Source organism: Cottoperca gobio, chromosome 16 (genome assembly GCF_900634415.1).
Source record: "Cottoperca gobio chromosome 16, fCotGob3.1, whole genome shotgun sequence".
Taxonomy (NCBI): domain Eukaryota; kingdom Metazoa; phylum Chordata; class Actinopteri; order Perciformes; family Bovichtidae; genus Cottoperca; species Cottoperca gobio.
The window spans coordinates 7,055,380-7,076,697 of NC_041370.1; the positions used below are offsets into that span (position 1 = coordinate 7,055,380).

Consider the following 21,318-nt stretch of genomic DNA (forward strand, 5'->3'; position numbering starts at 1 on the left):
ATCTTTGTCAGCGTTTCTTGACCATTGACATTACTCTGATCATCCTGGCTGTTCTGCAGCTGGCTGCCTGCTTCAGCTTTGTTATTCTGGGCACCACGGCCGTGTTCACCAGGAATAAGGAAGAGGTATGAAACCAGGAAGACATTTCACAAAATGTACACAGTCCACATGAATTAGAGGACAGCTGATGTATTCAGGAAGGTGAAGCAAAGGATTAGTAGTACGAGCAGTAATGACAGCTGTAGGCATAACAGTAATAGTAGTTGTAGTAGGGATACATTCAGCTGCATTACTGGTGCAATATTTAATATGTGCAGTAAAAAGTCACATTGATTATTTATTCTGTGTTAGCTTAACTCATGCAAACTTCTTTTTCTGTGCAAGCAGGATGGCAAAGATGTTGAAGCTCAGCAGCCACAGTTTAAGGAACTTTTCCTGACCAATCCTGGTGCTTACAATCAATTCAACTAAACTCATGGAAGCATGACTATGAATTATTGTAACCCCCCCCCACCCTCTATCTGTTAATGGGTTGATTGTTTTTCTATCTGCCGGTGAATATTTTTTCTTGCTTCACTAAAAACATGTAAAGTAAAGAAAACATAGTTCATGGTCACACATGATTGAAGCATGCTGTCTGTACAGGGAGAGATTAATGTGAAATCTCTCATTTCTGGCAAAAGGTTATGGAGTAACCAGGAAAATGTGATTTGTGATTAACATTTGAAAATCAATTAAAGTTATTGGTTTATTTTAAATCCTGAAATGGACTCATTTACTATCCTTAGACTATCCTCAGAACAGTTTCTCTTACAGTCCGTCGGTTTTCATGGATGCCAGAGTATGGGATATGTGTACTACACTAAATGGTACGGCAGAGACGGTGCATCATAGCGAGGGTAACCATTGTGTATCCCCTTATACCTTTTGCTTAAAAACATTACAAATACTTCACACCAACAATTTTCATATCTCTGCTATTCAATTAGTGTGACTTTCAGTCATTTCATTTATTATCTCATTTTCATAATTTATTTTGTAAAAATGCTAAAAGCTGCCAAAAGAGACATAAGTGTTGAATTTTCAAAAAGAAATAAATTCCATTAAGGAGGCAGCTATCTCAAAATCTGAAAATAAAACATAACCATCTGCATGCTTCGATATCTACGGGTGCATAGGAAATATACACACAGTATATGGATGGCAACAATTTGATTTCGGGTTTCTAACCTCATTGATATGAATGGGGTTTGATTTACTGCAGACATGTTGTATCCGGCTGCAATAGTTTTAGCGACATGGACTTTATACACTGAGTATTTTCCTAATTTCCTCAACCTGTGATGACACTGTTCGCCACTAGGCGGCGGTCATTCTCTTAAATTCACACACATTGCCTACGTTGCCTGCTGGGATTTTCCTTAACTGTGCATGTGCACAGTTTCTTATTTTGAGAAGGGATTACAGTGCCATTAAACAAACACATCCAATCTAACTTTATGCAAATAATATTGATAATATAGGTTTTAATCCCTGAAAAGGCATTAGGTAAGGAAATAATGCATTTCAATGCAGCATTTTTGATATCTAGATAAAAAAAACCTGATGTTTTTTTGTATATTTCTTTAACATATATAGTTTCAGTCTTTAAACTTTGGTGATAAACTCGGGTGAAATTAGAGGAATGTGGGAGACAAAGCGTCAAATGTAATTAATACAAATATTATTATAGGGGATTCCTGATGCAAATTCAAAAATAAATGCACTACAGGAATACACTCCTGTTTTTGTTCTGTTTTGTCATGTTTTTCTTGTGTAGCATAAATCGACTAGGCTAAAACTGCATTTCGTTGTGCATTTCGTCTGCATCCTTGGATCCTGAGATTTACAACAACTCAAGTGTGGGAAAATCTGAAAGAACACCGGGTCATGGTATCTTATTGTTCCTTTCAAAAGTAAACAAAACAGACTTTAAACAGTTATTTTCAGTTTGTTATGGCTGAGATAAGGATGAGCTGAGTCTCTGCAGAGCAAGTTGACAGACAGCCTTGTATGTTACCTTTGTTCAACTTTCTCCTTTCTTAAGTATTTCTATTACACTATTTGCATTTCTACTAATGTTCATAGATAAAGTGGCAAATCATTGCTTTGAGTTTCAGATTGAGCATTAAACTGATTTGAAATGTATTTATTTTACAGATCTAGTGCATGACAGATAAACAAATAAAGTCTTTCTAAATGTATGTAGAGTTTAGGTAACAATGTAAGTCAATCTGAGGCTACTATAGCTTTTTGGCCTGTACTGTGATGGATGAATTTAGACACAGTGTCTATCTGAAAAGTACTCTTTAATAACACAATGCATCCAACTAATTCATCCAAGCGACTTGACTTAATTTGATTTAATATTTTGCTTTGGTTCAGTCAGTCCAGCTGTCTTATTAAAGATACAATCCCTGATTTTCTATAGCCCTCAAATCCATATTCCCTCGCAGTTAAAAAAGCAACATTGAGGAAATTGTGCGCTTCTCGGGTGCTATAGGTCTTTAACCTACTGACACACATGACAATGTAAGTCATTTTTTCATGCAGAGTCAGATTTTGCTCAGAACAATAGCTTTATGCTTGGAAGCTCTAGACCGACAAATATGTGAAAATGACGGCCGCACCTGTCCTGTGTGTGTGCCGTCTACAAGATTCTGTTCTCATTACATTGTTCTCATTACATTGCAGCAGGTGCCTCGAATGTTGATTCATGTTGAATTCCTGTTGCACAACACAGTTACAAGCACACAGAGTGGCTTAAGGCAGAGCCACAGGTATGTCTGTGTTTTCTTATGTATTATAAATCATGAATGATGAGGTGTAAGATGTCTACGTAATGTGTTTAAAGGTACAGCTCCGAGTGCCAAAATCAAAACGCACAATGGGAGGCTGATATCACACACAAATTAGCAGGAACATTTTACAATTTAGCACCCTTATTGTACTTAAAAACACATGTGACATTCATGTTTTCATACATAAAATATGATATATTCACGTGAAATATTTCACATATGAACTGTTTCCTCACATGCGTTTCCATGTAGATATAACATTTAAAATGAATGTGTTCACATGTCATTTCTTACATTTTACTTATGAAACATCCATAAATCACAAGTGCCAAAATGATGTGAATTTGTCAGGTGCAAAATGTACAAAAACTAAATGCCTATATGTGAATCTTCACGTGGAAGGGTATTGAATTGAACATTTGATAATGATGTTAAATGTGTTTTCCTGTAAAAGAAAGCCTTGTTCTGAGCGATACGTCTCTGGTTGCATAAAAAAAGGTTAATAAGTGCTGAATAATTGAACAGAACAACGTTGTTTAACTGACACAGACATACTGCCCCACTATCGGGGATAATCTGCTGATGTCAGTGTCTTTTTTCTAACCTTTTGGTTTGTGGCGTAATGGGAGAGAAACCAGTCAGGAGTTATTTTAAATACTGAAAAGGTGGAGGTGATGGCTTAAGGCTTTGCATAGTTTGTGCTGGTGTCACAATATAATTTGTAATTATATTGCAAAACGTACATTGGAGTCACTGCTCATACAATGTTTAAAAAGCCAGAGGTATGAAAGGATCTGAAAGACGCCTCAGGTTACATTCTGAAAACAATACCAGACCTAACTGTGATACCGCCTCTAAAGCTCCATAGTGGAGGATTTACTTTGACATGTAGTCAGAGAGCCACATACGCTTGCTGTGTCTTGCCCAGATGTTGGTATTTGAGGAGGGAGGACAGAGGATCACACTACGAAGGGTGAGGAAGGGGACCAAGAGTGAAAACATGGTGTTTGATGACAGAGGTTCAAGAAGTTTGTGGTTTTAGAGGTTTTGCTGCCATACATTATTTGTGCTTCTCAGTTTTCTTGATGCAGAAGCTTAAGTCATAATATTTTACATCAGTAAAGCATTGACACCAATCAATAACTTTTAACACAAATCAATTGATTTCTGTCCACATGGGGGCAGCACAGCAAACGGACATAATTATCATCCTAGAATCCAAAACAATGAGCTGAAAAAGATGCACTGTTTATATGAAAATATTGAGAAGAGCAGCTCTTGAGCGATTTGTTGCGTATCAGCTTTATGACTCCCATAAGATATCCTATCCTTTTTAAATGACAGACAAAAGATCATTTGGTTAGCTAACCTTTCTATACTTCACTTTTCTTTGAAGTCTCCTCCACTTCGTTCAGCATCAACAGACTATTTGTGGTTCCTCATGATAGTCACCAAATCTATATTTTTCCTAATCTTAAAGTCAGCTGCATTCAGAGCCCTGAGAAGCAGAGATGCCTCTCAGAGAACTAGCCCCTCCCACTCTCCATCTGACATGCACCAACTGATTAAAATATGTGACCACTTTTTTTTTTAAAAGCCAAAATGTCTGCTATTCCCATCAGGACTGAATTAAGTCAGAGCTGAGGGTTACGCTGGGGTGACGGCTGACAGCACAATGTATTCCTGCAAAGCGGGCGAATCTTTTCGTTGCCACGTGATGTTTTTCTGCGTTCCTGAGGTCACCTGACGGGCCGGGCTCAATGCAGGACTGTGTGGCCAAGTCATATTAATGGCAGAGTAATTCTGCTCTGATTAAAAGCATCACTTCGCCTATTCGTGTGTCCGCCGCCCCTTTAACCCACCTGGGCGTAGACAGAAAACGGCCTGCAGCAGCCTTTCCATACAGAACTGAAGGATCACGGCAAACACTTGTACATATATGACTCTATTAGTTCTATTGTGTTGTTTGACTCCTGCAGAGAGGTCCTATTTAGATTCACACTTTTGTTATTATACATTTAATGTATACATTTAGATAAATCTAAGTTATCAGTAGCATCGTTATTGAGTTGTTTCCTCATTTCTGTGTGTTTTCATGTTAGCTTTTGTTATTTGTTTCTAAATCTTGGTGTTATGCATTATTCTCCGTATGGATCCCATCGACTCTGTTAATATCCCCTTAGCAGGCCGAGGTCAAGGTCAAGGTCAAGGTCAAGGTATGAAATCATGACAGTTTTCCCATATTGTAAATGTTTATCAATGTTTGTCATTTCTGCTCATTTTCAGGCTCATTTTCCGTAAGCTTTCTTTCCTCAAAGATGCTGAGAGCATGTGGGCCTCAGCTCACTGAGCATTGATGAAACTGGGTCACCTGCCAGTGGAAATTTGGAAAGCATTTATAAGAGATTTGCTTCGTTAAGCGAAGGAAAAGTTTTAAATTCCTTCTGTCTCAGTCTTGTTCCATTGGCAAACAGGTATCCCGACAACAGGGTCTGTCTCCTCTGCAAGCCAGCTTTGGTAATTGGAGTATTTCTCCTGACATCGACAGACTGTCTGGGCCCCCCCACATTTCTGCCACATTTCCTGCTGTTATTAAAGAATTTCTTATATTTCTTATGCTGGCACTAAACAAAATCCCATCTCTCCTTTGGGTTCATATAAGCTTCAACTCCACGGCTTGATCTGTGTTGTTGTACATTTATTTTATTGTCTTTTTAGACTTGCTTGAAACTTGCTGTATAAAAATACAGTAAACGACCTTGAACATGAACTTGTGTACGAATAAATGCAGATACAGAGAGAACAAGACTACATATTTCCAACCGTTAAGGCTTCATACCCATCTCACAACCCCTTGTAAAAGATTTAGAAGGAACTAGAACTATCCAATATTTCACATTATTATTATTATGTCATCCATGTTGATCTGCAGCATCTAGTGACGTCTCTTTACGTCTTTGCTCAGGATTTTCTTCTGGTTAAAGGTTCAATCCAAGAAATGTCAGTAAAAATAAATCTAAATAATCTTTGACCCACTTGTTCTTCCTTTGCACTTGTTGATTTCTGTTGAGGCACTTGACCCCGTGTGATGTACTGCAGGGCCATGAGTCTTTATGTATATATATATATAGAAAAGCCACAACCACATAATTATAGAGCACTCTGGGTGTTTCCAAACTAACCAGAATATCCCTTTTTTACTAAGCTGTAAGATTTCTCCGTGGAACAGTGGGGTGTTAAATGCTGCGCTCGATGACACCTCAGTGGAGAGGAATTTAATGTGTTACTTATGCCAAAAATGTTATGTTTAGTTTATAGTTAGTTCAAGAGTTAATAAAGTAAAGTAAAACATGTTACTGTGATTCATAAACATCACACACGTTTGAATAAGAGTAACCACAAATATTAGCAACCTAATCTGTTGTAATTGTTCATGTTTTGAACAATAAATTCATGAATAACTTTACAGTAGAGCAGTTTTTACACAGTGAGTCAGAGGTTTGTGTGATAACAAACAGCGAGACATTCACAAAAAGAAATGAGCAACACGTGACGTACGACTGAGTTTATTTGGAAGATGTTTTACATTCATTGCTTTGGTGTACCAACAGGACACTGGAAACCCAAATATACTGTATGGAAATAGAAATAGTATAAAACAGTGCGAGATAAATCAACAATCCTACAGTAAATATGGGGCATGTTTGGGTCAAAGAAATATATTGGTGATAACATATAAACAACACACAGATTACAGCAGTTTACAATATTAAACAAATGATCTGAAACAATTCAAACCGGTCAGTGGTGAGTTTCTGCCGTGTCTCCATGACACACTGTAGTTCTGACAACATAATGTTGATGTCGTGGTCACATTTGAACATTTGAAAACAAAAGATCCCAAACCCAAGATTTACATTGTCCAAAATTCAACTAACTGTTTATATTAGTAAATCCTCCACCCTTGAGCAGGTGGGTCTACAACTTTCCAGATTGTGTTGCACAACCACACAGGTGACACTAGAACAGCTATGCCAGGCATCTGCATGTAAACAAAGTCTTGCCGTCGCTACGCCTCGGCATGTTCGTGGCAGCGTGTGTAGATAAAGTTTTCATGGGTACCAGTTCACTACAGTATGTGTTGTTTGAGGCCTCGTCTCTCGTGCTCTCTCGTGCTCTCTCGGTGCTGTAGAGCAGCCAGTGACGAGGTTTACTGTTTACTGTGCTGAAATCAGAATAAAGGTTTCTGTCACAGTTCTCTGTAAACGTCTGGAGACATTTTTCCCCTCAGTATCTTTGGTGTGTATGTCCTCAAGAAGGCGAAGGTCACCGCTTATCACTACCAGCAACACATAATCTCTGTATGACAGCCGGATTCTAAGTCAGGAACTTCCCCCCCCCGAAGAAAACAACCACGTCCTCTGGAAATTTACAGTGACAGTAAAAAACACAGTTGTAGATTTCTCGCCAACTGCCAACTTTATCAGGTTACACGATTGACCAATTTCATAACAAAAAGGAGACACTGGGAGATTATACATCTTCAACAAAGGGGCTGAGCTCTTCTGAGTAATACACAAAGCACGTACGGGATCATAAAGGTTAGTATTCTTAGTTAAAGAATATAGTTTATGTTACTTTCTTGTGGAAGTCTGTGCACATGACATCTATTGCATGTCTGTCCGTCCTGGAAGAGCGATCCCTCCTGAGGTTTAAATCCTAATGGAGGGTCAGAGGGTTTTGTATTGAGCTGCAGAGATTGGAAAAGCCCTTGAAGCAAATGTGTGATATTAGGGCTCTATAAAGAAAATGTTATTGATATGGTGCATACAACTCACAGAACATAACAATCTTAGAGAAAGAGAATAACTCAGTAAAAAAAAGACTATTAGAGAGATTCAATTAAGGCACATACTGTGTAGTATTTCCCTGCAGAGGCTAAGCAGAGGCATAGACTGTGTAAATATAGTGTAACCTACAATCATTGAATGACCTTTGAGTGTTTTTTCGACGTCTAAAACTTCAAGCCGAGTGGACGCTGACGTAGAAGTTTTTGTGCTCCTGCCAGTAGTAGAGCTCATCTGTGAAGCTCCAGGAGCAGGCCAGGTCTTTGCTGGTTTTGACCGTGTGGACCACGCAGGCGCCGGGCAGCTTCTCAAACAGGACCTCTGCTACACTCACCACCGTGACTTTCTTCTGACTCTGGATCAGCTGCTGGATGTGATTCTTATCCACAGGCTCTGGCGAGGAGCTGTAGGACACCCAGACGTTGAGTTTCTCATCTGATGAAGGGACCTGGAAGCGACTCTTCCCTGTCGGGCAGTGGTAATCCTTCTTGTTGGCAAACAAGCCTGAAGGGGACTTGAATATACGCACGGACCAGCCCACCCAGTCATACTTCTTCTTTAGTTTCTCTACGATAGCGTCAGCGAGCTGCTGGTGGGTTAGGTTTGACTCGTCTCGCACCAGTTGACGGGAATCCATCTCAGCCTGTTTGGGGAAGCTGATGATGCAGTCTTCAATGACAGTATTCATTTTAGCCTGGACAGTATTCATCTTCTCGCCCCACTCTTTCAGAAGCGCATCCTCCTCGTCGTATCCCTTCAGAGCGGCGTGGCCCAGAAGTGCGATGAGCCCGATGCAGAAGAGCTTCTTCAGCCTGGCGCAGAAGTCCTCCACCGGCCGGCGACTTTTCTCCTCGTAGTTCAGTGTGATCTCGAGCACAGATTCCCCAGAGAAGTTCTCTCCCGTCACAGAGTTGTAGAGCGTGATAAGGTTTTTGTCACCGCCGGTCTTGGAAAAATGATCCAGGAAAAGCTTCTTCTTGACCTCCCGGAACTTGGGTTTGGCGTTGAGAATGTCCATGTACTTCCTGAACTGGTTAGTGATGTTCTCCTCCACGGGGAAATACACAGCATCCAATCCGCTCTTCTTGATCTCATCGTTGATCCGCTGAATCTCCTCGGATACCCCCTCCAGACGATCTCTCACCTTCTGAAACTGCTCCTTCATGAACACAGCCTCTTTGCTTTCCACATTGTCCAGAGCCAGTTTAACAATGGGAGCAGCGATGGCGAAAATGGGGAAAAGGTCGCCGGCGATACTGGCCACCATTTCAGCTCCATGTTCAAACACTTCCATCACAGTCTCCACCATATCCTTCCTATCCGCTACAAGCTGCTGTAGCTGGTTTGCCATCTTTGCTGGTGTCACACTGATTCTAACAAGAGAAAGATATTGACATGGTTAGAAACAGACCTGTGTGAAACTTATTCTAAGATCAAACATACAGGTAAAAAGCTGAACAGTATCAGACATTTCAGTTTCACTGACAGAGAATAATGTTGGGTTTTCTAAATGTACTTACAGTTTTGTTCCAGTGTTGTTGGACGGTGGCCTGCTCTCCCTGCTTCTCTTACGACACAGCAAAAAACTGATAAGAAATAAGAGAAAGAGCCAAGTGAGCTTCAGTGCTGGCTGCTGGCCACACCCAGTGAGCAATGCGTCAACAATGCAAAGGGAATTCAGCGGTGACGAAGGGCCGGTGTGGGTTGAACTGTTGGTACGTTATTTGTGTGTTTACTGTTGAGACATCAACAGTTTCAATAAAAAGTTTACATTGTGGGACTTAAAGGAGTAGCTGTTATTTATCCAATGCACCATTTCTTAGTGCAGTGTTGGAATGAGAAGACAACATGGAGTAGTAAACACCTCCTTATTGAGCTCACCTTTAGTATAGACGACTTGCAATGACAGTATATATGACATAATAATACAAAAGGTTAAAAAGCAAGTAGTGATGCTCGGTTATATGAAGGAAGTTACTTCCTGCCGTGCACTTTGCTCTTGAATAACAAAATGTTCACTGGATCTGGAAAATATTATTTAACACAAACATCTCTTCCCAAGGCCAGGAAACAGAACAAGCTGACTGTGAGAGCAACCCAGGCAGATGTTCTGGGCATGTTCAGGCATGTCCTTATTTTGCAAAACTGGTAATGTGTGATTTGGGTAGAAATAACATTTTGGTGGAAAAATGCTGTAACAGTCACCTCCTGTCTAAGATTGTCTACGCAGCAGCTCAAGGTGATGAATCTGTCATCACACGTTCAAATTTAGGTTTCTGGCTTTCAGACAGTTGCTCATGTTCAGTTTTTTTTTTTTAATGTTGTGGCTGAAGGAGAAGCAGCAGAGCTGCAGCCCAGTCAATAATGGAGCAGCAGGCGTGGGAAGTGATTAAGTGTAAGAGGTTAAACTTGCTGGGCAAGGGTGCGTTTTCCAATGAAACTCAGCAAGTTACCGGGGCAACAAGACAATGGAAAATAATCTGTCAGCTTGTTCGTCTCTCTGCTGAGGTCTGCTCTGTCGGTTTATCTAGCTGGATTGCAGAGAGAAGATAGCACTTATTTCTCAGCCTGATGCATCAAACACCTTAAAACTACAAAACTGTAAAAGTAGGCCTACTTTATTGTGATGTAAAATAGCGTTATGTAATATCTAACGAATTAAAGTTGTAAGACTTGATAACAAAAACAACACAGTACAGGAAGTTCCAGCAGGATGTTAGAACATTTACAGTTACTGTATCTTATTAGATTTGACCGAGCTAAAACTGTGATTCCTGTTTTACACTGATGTTCTCTATCTCTCTCTCGGGGTCCCAGGGGTCGTGTAACTACAGTCTGAGTGCATGTGAAGCACCATCACTCACACACACACACACACACACACACACACACACACACACACACACACACACACACACACACACACACACACACACTTCAAACATAAAAGTGTTTGAAGAAATCACATTTTCAGAGACAGAGAGCTGGAGGTGCATCTCTCATCAGAGAGGATATGAAGGACAAGCTACAGACTTATCCACTTATACTCAGTTATATACAGTGCAAACACCTCAGACTCATCTTGTGACTTCTAGTTTGGAAACCACTGGACTAAAAATGTATTAGTAGTTCAAAAATAGCTCAAATTCTACCAACTACAAGAGTAAAATGCTGGACGTTGATGCATCAAATGCAATAAGGTCACAGGGGACTTTGTTTTGCAGTACTTTTTATACTTTAAGTACATCTAGCTAATAGTACTTTTGTACTTAGACTAAGTTATATTCTGATTGCAGGACTTTTACTAAGACAGTTTGGCATTTGCTTTATTTAAATAAAGGATGTGAATAGGCTACTTCTTCTCCTTCTACTGACTGAAAACAGAATTGAAAACATGTTTATTTCTAGTGTCATAGCAGCATTTGGGATAATAAAACAATACACTGTGTATTAAGCAGTTTACTTGAAACAGAAACACACACTGAAAGAGTTCATGTTTCATTTATGTTATGTGGCAGAGCTTCCTCTGAACACAAAGATGACCAAACCCTCTGACAGCTGACCGCTCAGTCCGGCCACTGAGGGACGAGCTGAACGCTGTTAATGCGTCCTCCTAATGGAAAAGTATTGATCAGTCCGTGGACAAGGCCTCTAATTGTATCATTTTACAGACGAAGGACAGAGAGGCAAACAAACATCGCAGGTTAACACCACAGATTAGGTTTGTGTTGGTGTTACAGCACAACACAAGTGTATAACACCTTTAAGTGTTGACACTTCCTGGAAAAAGTGAAGCGGTGGCACCAGATCTGGCAACCAACGCCCATAAAAGCCGACTCTTCTTTTTTTAGTTTAAACTGCATTACATTTCGCAGATTCATCTAAAATCACCCACTTTACTTTATTTAATTAAGCTGCGTTAACAAAATACTTTACTCTAACAGCACTCCGGTGTGTCAAAGAGGGAAAAAGGCTCGATTATGTAACGAGAGACTGCAATGGAGTCGATGAAGCGATTCCTATTAAACTGTCTTATCAGCACCATCACAGTTAACTTATATAAGCTTGTCCACTACGAATCATTTAGAATAGAAATGGACTCACCTTAAAAAGTTTGCGGAAGAAATACACTAACTTCCAGAGTTAGTTTGTCTTCCTATTGGTCATGTGGCTCTCAAGTTACAGAGACACACCCATCAGACAGAACAAAGTTGGGTGGTGGAGGAAGAAGAAAGAAGTAGTGCGCATGTGGTTCATGTGGTGATATTAATATTGTTCAACCTCTACCCATTTGGTAAACAATGGCATGTTACTAAAGCATTATTACTGTTGAGGGAGATTTGTAATGTCAGGCTTTTCAATAATTGTTATAGGTTTTAACTCAAAACGTTCTTTTAAATACCTCAGCAATGATGACCAATGATGACAAAACCATTCATATCTTTTTGTTTATTACAAATTGAAGTAAAATACACATAAGTATTTTTGATTACGTGATTGTGGAATAAGGACTTTGTCCCTGCAGCAATATATTGCACAAAAAGCAGCAAGAATAGATTTTGTGTTGTACACATTTATATCTAGGAATGGACGATATCGATATAATCTGCTACCACAGTACATGTCATTTATTTCTTTGTGATATATAGTTTATGCCTATGTGGTAAAATGTTCATGAAAATCAATTGAGAAACTAGATTAAAAGGTCCAAATACTTTTGACTATATCACAGAGTTAGATGAGAAGATTGATGCTACTATCATGTCTGTATGTTAAATATGAAGCCTCATCCAGGAGACGGTTAGCTTAGCTTAGCACAAAGTCTTAAAGCTGCTAGCATGGCTCTGTCCAAAGGTTATATCTCGTTTGTTTAATCTGTACAAGCAAACAAAGTGTACTTTGACATTTTTACAATTCCTGTTTCAAGTCTTTATGCTAATTTAAGGTAACTGTTTCCTGGCTGAAGCTTCATATTTTACAAACGGACTAGAGTGCTATCGATCTTCTTATCTTACTCTTGGCAAGACAGCGACAGTGAGTGAGGGTTTTGGGCTTGACAGATAATTTTTGACATCAGAAGCTGCAGTTGGCAAAAAAATCCCAACTCAAGGTCCACTTACTCGTTTGTTCTACAGCTTTGAAAGGCCAATTATGAACTGTGAAGCTTAAAATAACCCAAACAGACACATCTGGGCACTGCATCACATTAATGCAAAAGAAAATCACATAAACATCGAATAACACCATAAAGTAGTCCTGTTCATTGATTTACAACATTGCCCACAATGGTCCACGACCCTAAAGGGATTAAAGGGAATAAACGTATGGCAAAGTTTCCTGAAGCAGACAATTGACTTATTGTCCAACCCTCGTAATATCCAATGGAGACAGAATCAAGTTTCATAACACTAAGTCGAAGCTGGCCTGAAGCTGCTGTATCATCATCAGATGAAAGATACATATGTAAAATAATAAAAATCACTACAAGTAGGACAATGAATCACATTCCTGAAACCAGACAGAGCAGATTATGCATCGACACAGACAATATTTATGAATACATTTCTACATTTAATGGAAATATTTCCAGGTCTCTGGTAAAGACATTCATGAATTTATGTGGAGCTCACTTTATGTTTCTCTGTGAGCCTACTCGGAGTGGATACACATGTAGGCTCTCTTTTGTTTTCCATAGTAGTAACAATCCTCATGGAAGTTGTTGGACTGCACCACCTCCTTGTAATGGCTGACAGCATGGACCAGGCAGTTGGGGAAGCTCTTGTTCAACGCCTGAGCCACTGCCATCATGTTCCCCGTCATCTTCTGACTCTCAATCTGCTCCTGGATCTGAATCTTGTTAATGGGCTTGGGGTCGACACAGAAAGAGACCACCACTTTGATCTCGCTGTTGGTCAAAATGTCAAACCAGTTCGTTCCTCCACTTCCGTGGCACTTCTTTCCTGCCAGCCAGTTGAAAAAGAAAATGCGCTCGCTGTTGTTGAAGGCCCTGATTGACCAGTTCACCCAGTCGTATTTCTTAACAAGTGAATCCAGAAGGGATTTGGTGAAGTCCTGGTTGACAGTGCCGGGATTCTTCTGAAGCTGGAGCTCCATGTCCAGCTTGGCTTGATCGGCAAAGTTCTCTGTACAGTCATCCACAGCCGCTTTCATTTTTGTCTCCACATCCTCCATCCGTCCCTGCCACTTCTTCACCATCTCCTCCCCGACCACCCCTTTCTTGAGGGCGGAATAGCCCATGACGGCGATAATGCCCACCACAAAAAGCTTCTTCAGCCGCGCACAGAAATCCTCAACTGCCCTTCTGCTTCTCTGCTCTGTGGTCACAACCGTTTCCAGTATTGGGTCTCCTGAGGTGCTCTCCCCAATGACAGCATTGTAGAGGGCGTCCAGGTTCAAGTCGGCATCGGTGTTCTCGTAATGGCTGAGGAACTTCTCCATCTTCTTCTCTTTGAACTTTGGTTTGGCGTTGACAAAGTCCTGGAACTTTTCGTACTGGCTGAGCATCTGCGCCTCTCGATCGAAGTTTTGCTTGTTCATTGACGTCTTCTGCAGCTCCAGGGCAATTTTATCAATCTCATCTTGGACGCCTTCAAGTTGCCGGTTGACCAGTTCAAACTGCTCAGTCAGGTAGCGAGCCTCTTTGCTGTCCGGGTTGCTGAGTATCTCGGATGAGGCCATGAACACAGCCTCTAAGATGGGGTGAAGCTGGCCCACAGTGGCAGCGAGCACCTCAGCGGCTTGCCCCATGATCTCCACACCTTTCTCGATCTTGTCCCTGTTCTGCACGACCCAATCTGCCACACTGTTCATCTTTGTATTATGTATTTCACACTATCTAATCTAATTTGGTTTCCACTGTCAGAGGCTTTGCTGGTGCCTGAAAGAAGAAGAAACATGAAACCCTTGTAAAGTTCATTATAGTGTGATTTTAAGACATTTGAGAAAAAAATATGACACTCCGTTTTCTTTTTTCAGTTAGATTTGCTAGAACAAATGTAATCAGCTGATATAATTCATTTTTTTCTCACAGGACATTTTCCTGAGAAACAAAACCCTACGATAAAGCAAACTGCAGGTCATGTCTGCACATGTAGGCATCCAGTTTCATGCCGCACCCTCAGAGCCTCAGCTCATGACAGGGACTTGTTTTTAAGCCTTGGTGGCATTGACACATATCAGAAAAAGCTCATAAAAGTACACACAAGACACACATGGATGGCAATTCAGAACAAATATCAAACATGGTGTGTGTGTACTCAAGAATTATGATGTGAAGTATTGCGCAACATTGCAGAACTGGCCCTTTGGGATGTCATTTTTTTTTAAACTGCTCTAACAATAGCCAAGACCGAAAGCAAACACAGATGTTCACAACATGGTAAAAGGGGGTTTTACTTTGGTAACGATAGTATGGTTTTCGATGTAAAATACACAAGAGAGATGACCTAACTCATTTCTTGCTCCCTGGGGCCCATATTCCAGTTCAGAAAAAGGCACACCCAGGTCTGAGAGAAGAAAATCCACCCAACTGCACTTGTTCTATAAAGCAATCACACGTCCCTAATCATTCCAGCACCAAGGTAATTAAAACCAAACACATACAAATCTGTTTTTGAGGTTTTTGGTATGAAACAAAAGAGCCAAATACATGTCTATATGTGTAACCACAGAAAATAGGCTCACCAATAATTGCTGCAGTGATGAGATCAGTGGTGCCATTTTACAGCCTTTCCTATCACTGCAATCATTACATTTACTTTATCCAGTCACATGCCATCAGTGATTTTATCTTTCTTTTCTACATTTCTATGTTATAAAAATAACAAAAAAGTGCACCATTCAAAATTTGAATTTGCAATCACATAATAGAATAAAATTCCATTCTAATTTAAAAGGAGAAAGAAAATAAACAGTGAAAGAAAATACTTACTGAGTAATTATCCTGGTTTGAAAAGATCTTCACTTGTAAAGCCAAAAAATTAATAAAGTTTGTCTTCTTTTAGCACAAAAAGTGAAATATATTTTTGTGAAAGGAAAAGAAGGCGAGTCCCACACAGCACTTGATCAAACACTGGTCTCCCCTTTCAATGTGATATGCTTTGCTACAAAGCTACAGAGCTTAAATAGGACGTACGAAAGTCCTCAACAAGACCACATCCCCCACAGACCTCTACCTCCGGCACGTCACTTAAAACTGGGCTGTTTTTCTATGGCAAAGAAAATGTTACTGTTTGAAGAAAATACAAGACTTTAAAAAAAGCAATAAAGGAAAATAAAAAGCTCTCAATGAAGGCCAGTTTTAATAATGTTGAGAAAACAGAACAAACAGAACCAAAAATCTAGTTTTCTTTCTTTCTCTCTATTTCCTTCCTTTCTTTTAAACCTTTTATAGAAAACCAAAAAATATGGTAAGGTGGTAAAGTAGATGATGGAGAAGCTGAATAAAGAATTAGAGCAGAAAAAAGAAGAACTCACCTTTCTAGCTAGATATCCAGTGGGCTACAGTCCAGTTATCCAGTAGTCCAGCTGTGCCTGTGAGCACCAGCCTCCTTGGGATGTATATATAGTCTCTCTCTCTCTCTCTCTCTCTCTCTCTCTCTCTCTCTCTCTCTCTCTCTCTCTCTCTCTCTCTCTCTCTCTCCCTCTCTCTCCCAGTGTCTGTCTGTCTCTCTCTCGTCACTCCCCCTTTGGAACTCCTCCATCCCGTTTCAGCATTCCTCAGAAACCCACTCGGAGGGATGAGGGGCCGGCACTGACACAGATAACATCCCGTAAACACTCCCCATGCAGGGACACCATGCACCCTGGGGAATGAGGTATATAAAAAAGAAAGACTGGTTTTTCTGTGTTTGTGTGCATGTTCGTGTGAGAACGAGAGACAAACGGGCAAAGAGTGAAAAAGAGGTATAAAAAGGAGAGCAGTCGCAGTAGGGTTCAGCAAAGCGACCCATGAGGACAAAACCCCTCTTGTTGTGGCTCGAACAAGGTTGCCATGGTCACGGCACTGGTTCCTCTAACTTCTGTGACACTTTGTTTGCACAAAAGCCGAATTCAGCTCCTTACGTTTGCAACAAGTTGGGATTCACAGCAAGTTAGAATAACAAACAAAATAAAACATAATTTCCCGTTATATATGCTGGCTATGACTTGTTTTCTGAAAATACTTATTTAGTAAATGTTGACCTACTTAACTCTGAAATTGATAATTAGCGATGGAAAGCTATTGGTTTCTGCATCTAAGCATTGCAAAGAGGGATCAGTACTCAGTCCGTCACAGTGCGGCTCAGTGAAAGACAGTCTGTGTTTCCCAATAAACACCATGACAGTCAAAGCTCTCTCATGGCCTTTGTGCTTTATAAAGCAGGCTGTGACACACGCAGCCGATGTTTTGGATGGATCATAAAGAGGCGGGAACAGGAAGAGGAGGGAAGGATGTCTGCTGCAAATTGATACTGGTCAGCCGGGCAGAGGAGGGTTAGGCGAGCACGTCCGCCACCGCCTTGTTCCTGTGTCGTCCCTCTGTCAGATCTCACACTTGTAACCATCAGAAAGTGGAAAGTAGCTTTCGCAGGGACACAACAGTATGTGGCGTGATGGGTGGTACAGGCTGATGCTGGGTAACGCACGATGTAAAGGCCTGAACGTGACGTCACTCGGCTGGAGGACCTCACTTGCTTTCTATTGTGTTGTGTGTTTGTTTTCCACACAAATCTTTCTAAAGAGCTGAATTTCTTTTATGTTGGCAAAAAAAAGTAATCCGCAAAACATACATAGGTTGGAACCAAACAGACAACACGGCCTATTAAAATAGCTCTGGCTCCAGTACAATGGAAAAGTGTTTCATTTGTAGAAAAGTTTTGCCTTTGTTGTTCAGTCTCACCAGGTGGAAACATGGGTGAAATATTTGAGATAATGACTTCCAGCTGAGGAAAGAGTTTGTGTGCATCTCGCTGTTTTGTCTGGCTTTACTCAACATGCATCCACTCAGCAAGTTGGACACGCTGAACTAATCTTTCATGATTTTGTGTAATCCAGAGTTACTTGGAAGTATTATGTTCGCTTTTTGATGCATTCATTCATTAGCACAGATACAATACATCCAGCATCAGGAGCTTTGATTCAGACAAAATCCTCAATAGCATAAATAAATACACTTACGATGTCCTGGTGTAACTTTTATTCCTTTGCTGATGATTAATATTTGACTGAATCATGAATCTAAATTCTTTAAAAATAAGAAAATGTTGTAAAGTCTTTCTTGTTTACGTCTGGAAGCTGAAACGATAAATGACTTCCTGGTCGGAGGAAGCTATTGACCACGTTTTATCTTTTTGACCTTTGCCAATGGCTAGTGTTTCCTCCTCACCACAAGATGTCTCTTCAGCTCACGGGAAAAGCCCCGGTGGCTAATCCCTTGCTAGAATATATGCAGCATTTTCTGGAAAGGGTTGGTGTTTTTGAAAACGTCAATGGCACTAATTGAGACAGAAGAGAAAGCACTTATACATAAGAGGAGATTGTTATAGTTGTATATCATGAGCTAAGATAAGCGAGAGCAATTTAATACAAAGTGATGCTGAGACATGTTCATAAAACAGAAAAATAAAGATGCTAAGCCTGAAATACAAGACTTCAATTTGGCAGAGCATAAACCTAAGAAATGTTGATGATCCTGCCTAGACAAGGATATAAAGCCAATTATTCATCTGCACAAACTGTACAACATTGTTACTTTTGTTTGGCTGTCAGTACACTATAATCTAAACAGTCAGATTAAATAATCAAGATGCTGTAATCACATAAAGAAAAAGATGATATGTGCTTACAGACATTTACTCTCCTGTTCTGCTCAGTGTTACATCAGTGCATCGAATGATTGCCTCATAGATTGAAAGGTGTTCGTGGGAAAGACGGGATTTATTACCCTTCAAGCTGGATTTGATTCCCATGGGAAAATAAATGTGGACAGGATTGACGGGTTCTTTGAATACAGCTGAGCCTTAAAAATTAAATCGCTTTCCTGGTGTAATGGATGCTTTATTGTGGAATACAGCCAGAGGCCCAAACAGCAGACAGAAAGTTGGTGCGTGTCCAAATTGTCCCCTATTAATATTTCTCTAGAAACTGCATTGATTTGAATGGCAGGAAGATGTGTTTGCTTGATATCCTGATGAAGATTGCTGAGGTGTAAACATATTTTAGTGAACTAAAGAGATAACATCACTGCAGCGTGTAGATATAATTTTTATGATCTCATAGCAAGCTTTCTGGATGGATAAATATGTCTCTAATATGTCCACAAAAATGTTTGTCTTCAAGCAGTTAGAGTCAGTCTCTTTTTTCTTTTGACGTTGTGAATATTTAATGAACGCATTGAAGTTCTCGCTGCCACACGGTGAGATTTGATGAAGGTGAACATCGCAGAGCGGTGATTTTACAACTCTTTCATACGATATCAGCACCAAAACAATTAAAAACATTTAAAACACAACACGAAGAATGTTCTGTGCTATACCCCATTTTGAGATGTCAGCACTCCCTGAATGAATTTGCATATTGAGAGCCATAATTACAATGCAGGACCAATCCGGACAACAAGAACACACTTAAATACCAGGTTTTAATCCAAAGACTCATCATTATCCAGGTAATGTATCCTGATACAGATCACATGTTAACACCAGGTGTAAATGGGGCCTTAAAGCTAAATTAGACACTTGAGAATAATTAATGGATGCCCAAATGTATTACAATTCATCCTGAGAGGAATCTGGACCAAATTTAACACCATCCAGCCAAGACACTTTACTAAACGCAAAACATGTGACCTAAAGACTGGCTAGTTAGCTAGCTAGCTTGCTAGTTCCACCATGCTTTCATGCTCCAATGGTTACAAATGGTGGCCACCGGCAGGCTCGCCATTCCCCGCTTACAAGAAGACAACCGATCTTTTTTATTACGGGCAAACTAGTCTCCCAGCGCCAGGGAGTGAGCCAGACGGACTGCTAGCCAGCTACTTATAGTCTCATTTGTGATCTGATAAACAGTAAATTGATCAAATTCCGTGGCACAAATAGGTTACTAGTTCACCAGTCACCAAAACAGGAAAAGAAAAACATGTAACTAATGAAATGACACATATAAAAGAAAATAAATTATCCACTCTAGACAGCAGGTCCAACACAACCCTCTCAAGGCGGACCAGAGGGCAGTAGTTTGGTCAGCACCACAGTTTGAGTCTGGCGTTCACAGCAGCCCATACGAAACGCACCAAGGGGGTAAAAGATTCAGGGTTTGGTTCAACTGGATTGAACAAGGCTGGTGTCCTAAGATTCATCTTCTGGGACCATGAATATCTGTTTTACATTTCTAATACAGTTTATCCATACTTGTTAAGATATTTTAGTCTGAGCCATAGTGGTGGACCGACTAACATTGCCCTAGAGCTGCTAGTGTGGTAGAAAAAGATTTGGATGGCTCTTCAAACTGAGACTGAAATTTCAGTTATGTCAGTTTTTGTTTGTCTAAACTCGGCCTCTAAGGGTTTATTTTGCTGAATAAGTGACACAGCCTTGAACGTCTGCATACACTGTATTTTAACAGTCTGTGGTTTTGGTCTCAAAGTGATGTTTTGATTCTTGGTAACGCAAGCCTTCCCCCCTCCCCTCTCCAGATGTTTCCAGGTCACAGAGAACATAACTTTTAGTGACAGACTGCAGCATCGTTTGGTCAGAAGTCAAGGGAGGGCGACGACAGAGGGAAAGTGCTTCCTGACTCTATTTCAAGGACGGTTTCATGGAAAATAAAAGTGACAGAACTGCTATCAGTTCCTTTTCGCTGATTGTTCACTGCTTATCTCGTGCTGTAACTTGAGCAGGTTGAAAGTCCTTGTCCTTGTAAATGACAACATGTTTCACTTGGGAATGATTAAGGAAGAACACTTATTAACTATTTCACACACAACAGTTATTGTTCAATGTAAAGTATCACGGACCAACACTTTGTCACATATCTATCTCACATATTTATTGAGTTTTTGTGTACAGTTGGCTCATGAGCCATAACACAACTGAACTTTGATCAGTCTGAATCATGCCCCAACGATCTGTATGCACAACAGTGACTCCAGCAGCGAAAGGGCGACAGACCGCCTCGATTGAAGCCCATCTGTCACTCCCGCGGATCAATACAAACTTAGATCTGAGGAAACAGATAAAGGTTCAGAGGCTGGGAGAAGTCACATTATTGATTGCAGGCAAATTCACCCCAGAGTCCATTTTTGCCCTCACACAAGTGAGTCAAACCACCTTCAAGCTCCATGCAAATTGGAAATCCAATTATTGTTCCTGGCAGACATTTTGTTTAATCATATTGTTGTACTCCTGATTTACTGACATCCTCCAAAAAAAGGGCTACACATCGATAACACAGAAGTTAAACTCTTTCAAATTATCTAATTGCAGTTACAAACTTAATGATATATTATTTTAGACCTGTGTCTGTCCTGTATGTAGAGGAACTATCATATATCATCATATGTCTTGTTGTAAAGACAGCTGGGACAAGAGAGAGACACCGATGCATGGGATATCACATGTTTTACAGAGCAG

General features: G+C 40.3%; 2 protein-coding genes across 3 annotated transcripts; both read right to left on the reverse strand.

Annotated features, from left to right (window-relative positions):
* Positions 1–6,390: 6,390 nt before the first annotated feature.
* rpz4 (rapunzel 4) lies at positions 6,391–16,252 on the reverse strand. Of its 2 annotated transcripts, none has more exons than XM_029451258.1 (3): positions 16,184–16,252; positions 9,208–9,273; positions 6,391–9,060 (listed from the first exon to the last, which is right to left on the reverse strand). In XM_029451258.1, the coding sequence occupies exon 3, from the start codon at positions 9,036–9,038 to the stop codon at positions 7,863–7,865; it is 1,176 nt and encodes a 391-aa protein (XP_029307118.1). In that variant the 5' UTR covers positions 9,039–9,060; positions 9,208–9,273; positions 16,184–16,252; the 3' UTR covers positions 6,391–7,862. The 2 variants fall into 2 exon arrangements, with proteins under 2 accessions (XP_029307118.1, XP_029307117.1); XM_029451257.1 differs by lacking the exon at positions 16,184–16,252 and adding an exon at positions 11,792–12,028.
* On the reverse strand, positions 12,122–16,071 carry rpz5 (rapunzel 5). Its single transcript, XM_029451254.1, has 2 exons — positions 15,639–16,071; positions 12,122–14,585 (listed from the first exon to the last, which is right to left on the reverse strand). Exon 2 carries the CDS (start codon positions 14,516–14,518, stop codon positions 13,337–13,339), a length of 1,182 nt encoding a protein of 393 aa, XP_029307114.1. The 5' UTR covers positions 14,519–14,585; positions 15,639–16,071; the 3' UTR covers positions 12,122–13,336.
* Positions 16,253–21,318: the final 5,066 nt, after the last annotated feature.

What these genes read in the sequence shown, in the direction of transcription:
- rpz5 (XM_029451254.1), bottom strand. Translation starts at nt 14,518, where the DNA reads ATGAACAGTGTGGCAGATTGGGTCGTGCAGAACAGGGACAAGATCGAG.
- rpz4 (XM_029451258.1), bottom strand. Translation starts at nt 9,038, where the DNA reads ATGGCAAACCAGCTACAGCAGCTTGTAGCGGATAGGAAGGATATGGTG.